Consider the following 12,523-nt stretch of genomic DNA (forward strand, 5'->3'; position numbering starts at 1 on the left):
CATATTCAATATTTTTTGCTAAACAGCTAAAATGACAAAACTTATGTCACTGTCCAAATAATTCTGGACCTAAGTTTATAAATATATACTACCGTTCAAAAGTTTGGGGTCACCCAGACAATTTTGTGTTTTCCATGAAAACTCACACTTATATTTATCAAATGAGTTGCAAAATGACTAGAAAATATAGTCAAGACATTGACAAGGTTAGAAATAATAATTTTCTCCTTCAAACTTTGCTTTCGTCAAAGAATACTCCATTTGCAGCAATTACTGCATTGCAGACCTTTGGCATTCTAGCTGTTAATTTGCTGAGGTAATCGGGAGAAATTTAACCACATGCTTCCAGAAGCCCCTCCCACAAGGTGGATTGGCTTGATGGGCACTTCTTGCGTATGATGGGCACTTCTTGCGTACCATACGGTCAAGCTGCTCCCACAACAGCTCTATGGGGTTGAGATCTTGTGATTGCGCTGGCCACTCCATTACAGATAGAATACCAGCTGCCTGCTTCTTCCCTAAATAGTTCTTGTATAATTTTGCGGTGTGCTTTGGGTCATTGTCCTGTTGTAGGATGAAATTGGCTCCAATCAAGCGCTGTCCACAGGGTATGGCATGGCGTTGCAAAATGGAGTGATAGCCTTCCTTATTCAAAATCCCTTTTGCCTTGTTCAAATCTCCCACTTTACCAGCACCAAAGCAACCCCAGACCATCACATTACTTCCACCATGCTTGACAGATGGCGTCAGGCACTCTTCCAGCATCTTTTCATTTGTTCTGCATCTCACAAATGTTCTTCTGTGTGATCCAAACACCTCAAACTTTGATTCGTCTGTCCATAACACTTTTGTCCAATCTTCCTCTGTTCAATGTCTGTGTGCTTTTGCCCATATTAATCTTTTCCTTTTATTAGGCAGTCTCAGATATGGCTTTTTCTTTGCCACTCTTCTCTGAAGGCCAGCATCCCGGAGTCACCTCTTCACTGTAGACGTTGACACTGGCATTTTGCGGGTACTATTTAATGAAGCTGCCAGTTGAGGACCTGTGAGGCGTCTATTTCTCAAACTAGAGACTCTAATGTACTTGTCTTGTTGCTCAGTTGTGCAGCGGGGCCTCCCACTTCTCTTTCTACTCTGGTTAGAGCCTGTGTGTGCTGTCCTCTGAATAGAGTAGTACACACTGTTGTAGGAAATCTTCAGTTTCTTGGCAATTTCTCGCATGGAATAGCCTTCATTTCTAAGAACAAGAATAGACTGTCGAGTTTCACATGAAAGCTCTCTTTTTCTAGCCATTTGGAGAGTTTAATCGAACCCACAAATGTAATGCTCCAGATTCTCAACTAGCTCAAAGGAAGGTCAGTTTTATAGCTCCTCTAAACAGCAAAACTGTTTACAGCGGTGCTAATTGCACAAGGGTTTTTAAGTGTTTTCTAATTATCCATTAGCCTTCTAACACAGTTAGCAAACACAATGTACCATTAGAACACTGGAGTGATGGTTGCTGGAAATGGGTCTCTATACACTTATGTAGATATTGCATTAAAAACCAGACGTTTGCAGCTAGAATAGTCATTTATCACATTAACAATGTATAGAGTGTATTTCTGATTAATTTAATGTTATCTTCATTGAAAAAAACTGTGCCTTTCTTTAAAAAATAAGGAAATTTCTAAGTGACCTTAAACTTTTAAATGGTAGTGTATATACAAACCCTTTGTCTCTTGTTTTATTTCTTTATTAGGTTTTCTTTACATCATTCTGAGGGCAGCCATGTTGTCAAAGCTGCTGCTCTCAGCTGTGAACAACAGTTCAGAGATTTGCTTTACAGAAGCCACATTGAAATTAGAAGTATCAGAAAATGAAAATGAACTATTGACTTCTATGGGAGAGCGTTGTGGTCATGCTCTGTGACATGTGTCACAGTGCAAGGAGGGGGATGGGATAAACTGTTCCTATTACCTATTGTCAAAGCTGTAATCTTCTGTTACCTGCTTCCCACCTTTATAATGACATTGTTACATTTCAGTGTAATCCTGCCTGCGATGTTAATGATCTGACTGCTGAGAAGTGAGCTCTACAGAACAGGAAGTGTCAGATATTTTTTCTTAATATAGATGGCAACATGGGAAGTTAAAAAATAACAATATCAATATTTTTCAACACAATGTTTTGTTTTTTTAACTGGTTGCCGACACAGGACGAGTATGCTCGTCCTGAGCGGCGAGCACTTCGCGCATTAGGACGAGCATACTCGTCCTGTGTGACAGCCGTCCCTGCGCGTCTGTGCCTGCGATCGAGAGCGGGGCAACGGCTGTAATACACAGCCACGGCCCCGATCTGACAGCGGAGAGAAGAGAAACATCTTCTCTCCGCTGTTAACCCTTTGAACGCCGCGATGACAGCTGATCGCGGCGTTCAAGGTTAGGGGACTGCACATTGATCGCGTCACAGAAAATAACTGTGACGCGATCAAAGCCCACAACTCGTATGGCCAGACAGCCCAGGGTCCAGTGAAGGACCCCAGGGCTGTCTGAACATATTTCCTGTTGTTAGGGCATACTGAGGTATGCCCTAACAACTGCCTGTGTACAATCAGTAACAGGCTAATGTACTGGCATATAGATCTATGCCAGTACATTACAGTTACAAAATAAAAATCAAAATGGTAAATAAATAAATAAAAAGTAAATAAAATACACAGAAATACACATTTTTTATAATAAATCAACTTTTTAAAATATAAGTCCCAAAACATGAAATAATACAGACATATTTGGTATCGCCACGACCGTAACAACCTGTACTACAAATGTATACCATTATTTATTATGATCGGTGTATGGTGTAAAAAAAAAAATATTAAAACTGCTGCACAACTGCTTTTTTTCTGCATTTTAATCTAATTAAAAATTTATAGAAATTAAACGATAATGTATTTGTACCAAAAAAATGGTACGTACATAAAGTACAACTCGTCTCGCAAAAAACAAAGTCTCATACAACTACGTCGTACAAAAAATAAAAGCGCTATGAGCGTCGGGATGCAAAGAGGGAAATGTAAAAAAAATTGCTCTGTCCTCAAGGCCAAAATTGGCCGTGTCCTTAAGGGGTTAAATCAGATAATTTTTTTATTGAAGTTTCAAAATTATATAGTACAAAACATACTAAACAAACCCTATCCCAAACTCTCCCCCCAGGCGCCTTCACAAAATTCCAAATTAGATAGTATATGAAATAGAAATTGTACCAAATATCGAATACATTATTCACAAAATACAAGGTACATGGGACAGATCATTTTCCAAATGTCAAGTAGCTTAATTATGTACAAGCATGTATAATACAAAACAGATATAATATATGGCAGATATTTAATCCTCTCTATTTCCCCCCTTCTCCTTATCCCACATCTATATACATAACCCCAATACCGTGTAAAGGCTGGCGGTCATACAGAGTCCCTGAATAAATTTTACAATACAGATTCCATTACCCCTACCCATGGTCCCCAGCGCGTTTTGCGCTTTACATAGACAACCTTTTCCAATACAATCATTTTATTCACTTTTGCAATGAATTCGCTCCTAGTTGGCGGGGCGCCTTGTATCCAATGTAGGGCAATTAGATTTCTAGCTATATATAGCAACCTTACAATAGCCAACCGCTCCAAAGTAGAGGGTGGGGTGTCCATAATACATCCCAAAACGCATTCCATAGGAGTCCCTTGCAACACAATGTTTAACATAAAAACTTAATTCAAACTTAAATTAATTTTCTGACAATTCCCAAAGGCAAACGCCTTATTACCAGAGATAAAAGAAAATCACAGATTGAGCCAACTAAAACACATACCCCAGGTTCATTTGAGTGATTATATTCTCTGTTTTTTTTTCATATGAAAAAACACACATGTACACCTCCAATTATATAAATGCCTAAACTATCAAAACTAATTGTATTTACTATGTAGTGTTATACACTGGTATTTAGTACACTTTTTCTATAACTAATACTGCTACTTTGTATATTATGAACATACTTGGAATCACTGGTGATGTTTTCATGATTGCCTATCTTCAACAGTCCTTGACTTAGTGTTCCAGTAGACGTATTCAGTGTTACCAAGGGTATGCCTTTTTTCCATGTCCATGAGTCCATGATGTTTTTCAATGGCATTGGTAATTTAACTTCATCCTGATCATCTATAAACTTAGAACAGGAGCCATGTTGTTGTATATTCAACAATAGTTAATAGATTTTATATGATCTTTCAGATTACAAAATACTAAGTACTCAAGGCCAGATAAATGTTGTTAAGGGAAACAGGGGTTTGAGAATGTTGAAGGGTTAGCATGCCTGATCCTTAGCTTAACCAGTAGATAGCCAGAGTCTTTTGACAGCTGTTTATCTTTCTCTCTAAATAATATATAGAAATATATTTACTCTAGTTAGTAATGCAGACAGATGGGGCATCGGCGCTCCATTCAAGAAGAATGGAGCTCTAAAACCTAAGTAATATGTATAAGTAAATGTGCATATTTACCTCCTCTGCAGTATATAACAATTTTTGTATTGTTGGACATATACTTTCAATTCCCCCCATATCTTGCTACAGGGAGTATTTAGGAAGTGGTGGATGGAAATGGGAGGTGAAAGCCACTAGATGGTGGTGGCCTCTCGGCAACCTCTACTTTTGTCCTGCCTATAATCAGGCCCCACATTTCCCTTTTATGTCCTATTAAATCCAAGTATGAGGTAAGAGAGTTTAGGGAGAAAAGAATATGGTTCAGACATAGAAAGGTACAGGATGTGAAAGAAGTTTAGTGGGAGATTAAGTAGATTTTTTGTAATTGTTACATAATATATATATTTCCTGATCGTCCTAAGGCAGCACACTTAAGGGTTAAGATACTTCATCTGACCAGATAGAAGAGACATATTACTCAGCAGTAATCAATGAAACAATTAGGAGGTCCCAGGTAACCTTAAATAGAGCCCAAATCCCTTCAGAAAGCGTATTTTTTCTCTTCTATGAACATGGATAGTTGAAGACAGAAGACACCTATTACAAAATGCTTTATACAGAGGGGGTTCCTCTGTCCCTAAGCTGAGACCCATGAGGACATGGGGGGCTGTATACTGGTGGTTTCCTCAGTCCCTCGGCGTGGCTTCTAAAAATCTTACCTGGAGGTAATGAGAAGCCACGCTTCCAGTCTGGAGCGGCATACAGGTCTTACCTGTCCCTAAGCTTCTAGACGTGGATCCCATACACCTCCGGACAGGTGTCCCAAGATGGCCGCTACCGAGGTAAGGTGTACGCTGAATTCCGGTGGTTCAATAAAGGACCGCGAATCCGTGGCTACGGCGCTGGTGCAGCTGCTCGACCCTGGAGATTAAGGCACCCAAAACTTTTATTGTGTAATGTGAGAAGGTTTTTTTTGCTTCCTTAAGGCCTCTTACATATAAGATTGTAATTGCATGCCTTTTTTCCCAGATGGCAAGTCCTGCATCTCAAGGGAAACGTGAAAGGAAATCCAAGCAAAATATGTGTAAAGGTTGTCAGCAACCGTTGCCAGGGGATTGGGACCAGAGTTTCTGCTCATCTTGCAGACCTCCTGAACAATCCTTCCATGCTGAAGCCGTGGGGTTTCTGTCCTGGTTTAAAGATCACTTACGAATACCTTTCAGGAGATAAAGTCGGCTACTATGCCGAAAAAATCTAAAGGTAGAAAGCGGTCACCCTCTCCGCAATCCCCTTCCGAATATGATCTATCGGAGGAGGATCTGGATTCAGAGGACTCTGATGGGGAACCTTCAGATAATGTTTATCTGTTAGATAAAGACAAGGTCCCGCACTTGCTGAAAGCAGTCAAACTGACCGTGGAGACTGATAAAGATGTGTCTCATAAAACCAAAAAGGAACAACTTTATTATTTTCCGTTCAATAAAGACAGAGTCCTTCCCTCCCATCCTGTTATTACAGATTGGGTCCAGAAAGATTGGGCTAAGCCAGAGAGACGCATCGATCAAGGGGCAAGGTTTAAACACACTTACAAAACAGATCCCAAGTTCAGTTCTAACTGGGATGTTCCACCCAAAGTTGATCTTGCTGTCGTCAGATTGTCAAAGAAATCTGTGTTTCCTTGTGAGGAGTCCTCGCTCTTAAAGGACCCAATGGATCGCAGAGCTGATTCCATATTAAAAAAAGCCTACTCATCGTCGGTTGCGGCTGGTAAAGTGGCATCAGCTTTCATCCCGGTTGCCAGAGCCCTTCGTACATGGCTTAGTCAGCTCTCTCAAGATCTGGAGGAAGGCGTACCGATAGAGAAGATCTTGCAAAATATCCTTCTCATGAAAGCAGCTGCAGAGTTTTTGTTTGACGAGCCGCTGGATGTCTTGAAGTTTTCTTCCAGATCCCTGGCTCTCTCTAATATGGCGCGTAGAACCCTCTGGATCAAGCAATGGACAGGGGACGTGCCATCTAAAAATCATTTCTGCTCCCTACCATTCCATCCCTCCTCTCTCTTCGGCCCTCAGCTGGAAGACATCCTTAAATTAATTAATGATGAAAAAGGGGTTTCCTTCCCATGTCCTCCAATGAGGCCACCATTTAGAACCTTTCAAAACCATTCCAAAAGGTCCCCTAAGGGTCAGAATTATTTTGGGGAGGGGGGGGCTGGGGGGGTCTGACAGGCAGCATAGATTCAAACTCAAGTAAGAGGGTAATCCTCCGTTAAGAAGAAATCACTCCTTCAAAAAAATTCTAACTTATGACGCCAAGAGAGAGGAGTGTCCAGTACGTGGAAGACTAGGAGAGCTTGTTCACCTATGGCTAAAAACGTCCACAGACGCCTGGGTCAGATCCACCATCCAGAATGGCTACTCACTGGAACTAAACACCGTTCCAAGGAACAGATTCTGTATAAACAGAGGAAGAAATCCTATTGTTCTCAGGCTTATTCAGGACTTCATAAGGAAGGGAGCATTGGAGGAAGTCCCGTATCATCAGCGGGGTCGGGGAGTGTACTCCCCTATCTTTGCCGTTCCAAAAAAAGAAGACCAGTGGCGGTTAGTGATAAATTTGACATATCTGAACTAGTTCTTTGTAAAGAAAAAGTTCAAAATGGAATCTATACAATCAGTCAGAAATATTATCCAGGAAGGAGATTTTCTAGCCACTATCGATCTGCAAGATGCATCCCTTCATATCCCGGTCCTGAATAAACACAGGAAGTTTCTTCGGGTAGCAGTTCTTGTTCATCATCAAGTCCTAGATCTTCAGTTCACCTGCCTACTCTTTGGGATAGCATCAGCACCACGAGTGTTTACGAAGGTAGCAGTGGTACTCTCTGCAGTACAACGCATGAAAGGGATCTTCGGATGTCCGTACCTGGACGATTGGCTGGTGAGAGCTCCATCAGAAGACATGCTCATAAAACACCTGAAGGTCACTCTAGACATGCTCAGATCGCACAGTTTCATCATAAACCTCCAGAACTCTCATCTAACACCATGCACCAAGTTAAAGTACTTAGGCTTCATGATAGACACACAAAAAATGTCACTGACTTTGTCCAGCGACCGGATATGTTCTATCCATCAGGGGGTTCAGCGACTAACTTCATTGAGTCACTGCTCCATCCGTCAGGCCATGAGAGTGTTAGGCCTTCTAACATCGGCTATTGCGGCGGTACCCTGGGCAAGGGCACACATCCGAATTTTGCAATCCAACATACTAAAAAGCTGGGACAAGAGATTAGTGTCACTCGACACCTTAATATCAGTGCCTCCGGATGTGAAACGGGGCCTCCAGTGGTGGCTGGTACCATACCATCTTGATCGAGGCAGATCTCTGAAACTAGTTCATCGGATACTCCTCACTATGGATGCCTCAGGCTCAGGCTGGGGTGCACATGTGGGAACATCATGGGTGCAAAAGAAATGGTCCAAACACGACAGCTGCCTTTCATCCAACATGAAATAGCTCAGGGTGATCAGCCCTATTACACTTTCAGGCAGTACGCCATCATCACGATGTACAAATTCAGTTGGACAACCTCCCCGCAGTGTTTTATATAAACAAGCAGGTGGGCACCAGAAGCAATTCCCTCAGAAGGGAATGCAGTCAGATTATGCGGTGGGAAGAATACAATCTGAGATCAGTCTCCGCAGTCCACATTCGAGGAGTATCGAATCTGAAAGCGGATTGACTCAGCAGGAAATGGATTCGCCCAGGAGAGTGGAGCTTGAATCCGGAAGACTTCCTCGAAATCACCAGGAAGATGGGCAAACCGCAAAGAATGAAAAGTTAAGGAAGTTTTGCTCCCTCAACAGGTAGGATCACCCATATGCCATAGACAGTCTATCATTGAGTTGGGAGAAGACCTTCATATATCTCTTTCCCCCATCCCTCTAATTCCTCGGGTGTTGAGGAAAATCAGGGACGAGAAAGTGAAGGCCAAAGCGATCATTTCTCATTGGCCCAGAACGGAATGGTTTCCACTCGTGTTAAGACTCTCGAACGGCAACTTCTGGAGACTCCCATTATGTCCAGATCTCCTGCTACAGGAGGATTGGTTTCATCCCACGTTAGACAGGTTACAGTTGACGGCATGGAAACTGAACAACAGTCTCTAAAAATTAAGGGCTTCTCTGATGAAGTAGTTAATACCCTATTAGCCTCCAGGAAACCCAGTACGACAAAAATATATTCCCGAATATGGCTTATATTTTCAAAATGGTGTCAGGATAATGACAGGTTACCAGATACAGTGTCCTCAGTATTGCAGTTTCTGCAAGAGGGATACCAGAAAAGACTCAAGCCCAATACATTAAAAGTGCATTTAACAGCAAGCTCTGTCTTGTAGAGAATCTTATCTTAGGATTTTGCCCGAGTGCGTTATCCTTAGGACAATGCCAGGGTTCTTACAAAAAGTACCGTCTAGCTCCAACTTAAATCAAGAGAACGTTTTGCCAGTCCTATCAGTAGACTCAGCCTCTGATACCCCTATTGATTCTCAATGCTTAGACATAAGGATGTGCCTACTTGCTTATCTAGAAATAACGGCCCCCTTTAGACAATCCGAAGGGCTGTTTCTCCAATTTCAAAGGCCAAATAAGGGGAAAAAAGCCAGCAAAGCCTCACTAGCTAGATGGCTCAAAGAAATCATCAGGGGCTGCTACTCCCTGGAAGGCCTAGAGTCCCCTTTAGATATTCGGGCCCACTCAACCAGGTCCACATCCACATCGTGAGCAGAAAGATGCCATGTCCCCTTAGACCAGGTCTGCAAAGCAGCCACTTGGTCTTCTTCCTCGACCTTCATTAAACACTATAGGCTAGACTTATTTTCTTCTGAAGGTTCTGCCTTTGGCAGGAAAATACTAGTGGGAGCATCCAAAGCCTAAACCCCCCCCCCATATTCTCTTTGCTTGTTAAGTCCCTTAAGTTTGCTGCCTTAGGACGATCAGGAAGTGGAAAATTTACCTGAAATTTTCATTTCCTGGAGTCCGTAGACAGCACAAGTTTTCCACCCTATATATATACTGCTGCATACGTTACGCTTTCTGAAGGGATTTGGGCTCTATTTAAGGTTACCTCGGACCTCCTAATTGTTTAATTGATTACTGCTGAGTAATATGTCTCTTCTATCCGGTCAGATGAAGTATCTTAACCCTCAAGTGTGCTGCCTACGGACTCCACATATATAAAAGTTTAGTTAACTAAAGTTTAAACAACAGATTATCTTTATGTTGTTGCCTGAAGACAACTTGTATATTCAGAATATGTGTATTTATATTAAATTTAATTACACAACAGAGGTAGTAAATCATGTGCTTTATATCGAAAAATTGGGTTTTATGGCCAATCTTTAAACAGTGAAATGTTCTTAGCTCTTAGGACAGCTGCCTGGCATTGTGCACTATAGCGAAATTCTTTCTAGTTGCTAATACTTTCAGTTATTTCCTTGTTAGGTGTCCTATTATAAATCCTTCTAAAAGATTTATAAATTTCCAGTAAACAAATGTATACTTTTTAAATAACTATACTTTACAACATAGTATAGCTATTATCTAGTCATTATTATCTTAGAGTTATATTTAGTTATTATTTCTAGTTATTACCTGCTCCCAGTAAGATAAATAAAAACCTTCTAAATTAAAGACATTTAGGGCATCTCGATTCGATATGCCAAAAAGGTCGAATAAGTGGGGGTTCAACCAATAGGGAGTGCCCACTTGCTCATTCCAGGTGTAGAAGTGCCGTGCATGTATGGTCATACTCCATTAATGTCATATTTGAAGATTCGGAAACTTCTGGTTTTTTTTAATCTATCTTTCATTTACGATAATGGTGAGAGACTAGGAAAAGGTGTACCCCCTTCTGGGATTAGTAAAGGACTGACTGGTATGCCATAAATGTCTTTCTTGAAAAACATAAATGTAGTCGGTCATGTGTCATTTGGTATGCAATGCAATGTGTGATATACCTTAGTAAATGTTAATAAGCAACAGTCATATTGAATATTTCATGCATGTCGCACAGACAAAAAAATATAGAATAAGTACCATTTGTAAATGATTCCACAAACCATCCTGGTCAGCATTTGAGAATGAAAATTTCTTCAAGTACGACTGTGATGAGACAAATGGAAGGTCATTACTTCTTGAGGCGGTAAGCAGAGAGATCCATGTAGTATCAAAGAATCAGATGTGCCTGTCTAGTCTTATAGTGCCAAAAGTTCATAAATTCCAAAAATTATTTTCTAAACTCACGCTGATCGCTTTGAGGAAGAGTGTCTCCGTCAGGAAGGTTGAAGCCATTCGGATTAAAGCAGCTGCCTGTAGTGAAGAGGGAGTTCTGCTTTATTATCTGCAGCTATCACATTTTCTGTAACTGATGATCATATAATAAAATCATAAGAACTTGTATGGTAAAAAGTTTTTTAATCCACATAATAATTTTATTAAAGTTACAACTCTATTTCTATATAAATGCTATTACGTCTCTGGTCAGATATCTGCTTAGAATAAGAAGTGTATTTGCACGCCAGAAATCAGAGGCTGCCCCTCAAATTTCTGTGCGGTTTAGCTGCGGTCGTGTAGATCCACACAAGGATTAGCCCCATTGTCATTTCCCTCTGAAATAAGGAACATTTTTCTGCCGCACAAAGTTACGCGTGGAATTTTTGGTTGCATCTGAAATTGGTTGTGGAAACTTCATTCACATGCATGGGTTGCAGATTGTTGACAGATTTGAAGCAAATTTTGCAATTTCAAAATCCATACCAAGGGCCTAATTTATGCAGTCATGGTGCAAATGTTGCCATTGTAGAAAACTAGTTTATTAGTAGTTATACTGCATTTATCCTACTCCAGCAACTCTATATAGATGGCAGATTCCATTCATTGTAAGGTAATTCCTCCAACAATATATCAATCCTCTCTGAATTTGCTGGCCTAGGGTCACTTTCACACGGCAGCATTTTGGTCAGTACTTTGCATCAGTATTTGGAAGTCAAAACCAGGAGTGGGTCCTACACAGAGAAAAAGTATAGTGAAAGATTTGTACCTCATCTGTGTTTTGGATCCACTCCTGATTTTGGCTCACAAATACGGATGCAAAATACTGACCAAAATATTCCCATGTGAACGAGACCCAATCCTGATTTTTCTTTTGTAATTCAAATTGTGATTCAAATAACTTATACTATTAGTGCCACTGAATAGTAATATAGTATTTTTTTAAATGGAATTTCTACCTATTTAATCAGTATGTCTTGAAGGGCTACACCTTGGGCTCTGCATTGCCAACACCCAGGGTGCATTTGGGCTGTCAGTGAAGGATGAGGCATGCTTTCTTCTTCTATACTAATCCAAGAAGCCACAAAAAGCAGAGGGCACGGCTATAGGATTAACACACACAAGACCAATACACATACAGAGAGGAGAGAGCTGGTCCTGTTCATAGGCTCCGCAATGGATGACAAATGCCTAAATCTGGAGCACAAACTCTTGCACCAACAAAAATACAATTCTACCTAATGCATTTCTCTGCTGCTCAATTTTCATGGTCCTATGTAATTTTATTTTGGATTACATAATATGGTCTAATGTCAATGAATAATCTGTTGATACTACCTTTTGTTACTATATTTATCAGACATACTTTTAGAATTTTCAAAAATTAGATTTTTATCTGTGCCATAATTATTATGGGCATGTTCACATTGGACTCTGCACTGAAAAGCCATGGATTCGCTCTATTGAGCTTCAAATGAGATAATTCGAGGGTGGATTTGCATGTCCATGCACAACAGAAATCAGAGTTTCAGCAGCATACTTCTGCCGCAGATTATACTCAAAATTCACAGTAGATTGCCACAAAGTAAATTCCGACTGTGTGAATAAAGTCTAAAAGTGAATATGTTTTCTATGTTAAACTATTTATCTAGGCTCACACAGTGCAGTTTTGATGTATAGCTATAAAGCCAGGATCACACATCCAGTTTTTGGTGCAGTTTTC

At 40.6% G+C, this 12,523-nt stretch overlaps 1 protein-coding gene across 1 annotated transcript in view; it reads right to left on the bottom strand.

The window, feature by feature from the left end:
- Positions 1 to 12,523, bottom strand: part of LVRN (laeverin) — a 172,716-nt gene that overhangs the window by 60,146 nt on the left and 100,047 nt on the right. Inside the window, exons 8-10 of the mRNA XM_075854817.1 lie at positions 10,774 to 10,839; positions 10,567 to 10,632; positions 4,040 to 4,209 (exon numbers count right to left, since the gene is read on the bottom strand). Coding sequence (XP_075710932.1) covers positions 4,040 to 4,209; positions 10,567 to 10,632; positions 10,774 to 10,839 — 302 coding nt within the window. The remainder of the gene's footprint in view (positions 1 to 4,039; positions 4,210 to 10,566; positions 10,633 to 10,773; positions 10,840 to 12,523) is intronic.

This window comes from Rhinoderma darwinii, chromosome 1 (genome assembly GCF_050947455.1).
Source record: "Rhinoderma darwinii isolate aRhiDar2 chromosome 1, aRhiDar2.hap1, whole genome shotgun sequence".
NCBI classification, from domain to species: Eukaryota; Metazoa; Chordata; class Amphibia; order Anura; family Rhinodermatidae; genus Rhinoderma; species Rhinoderma darwinii.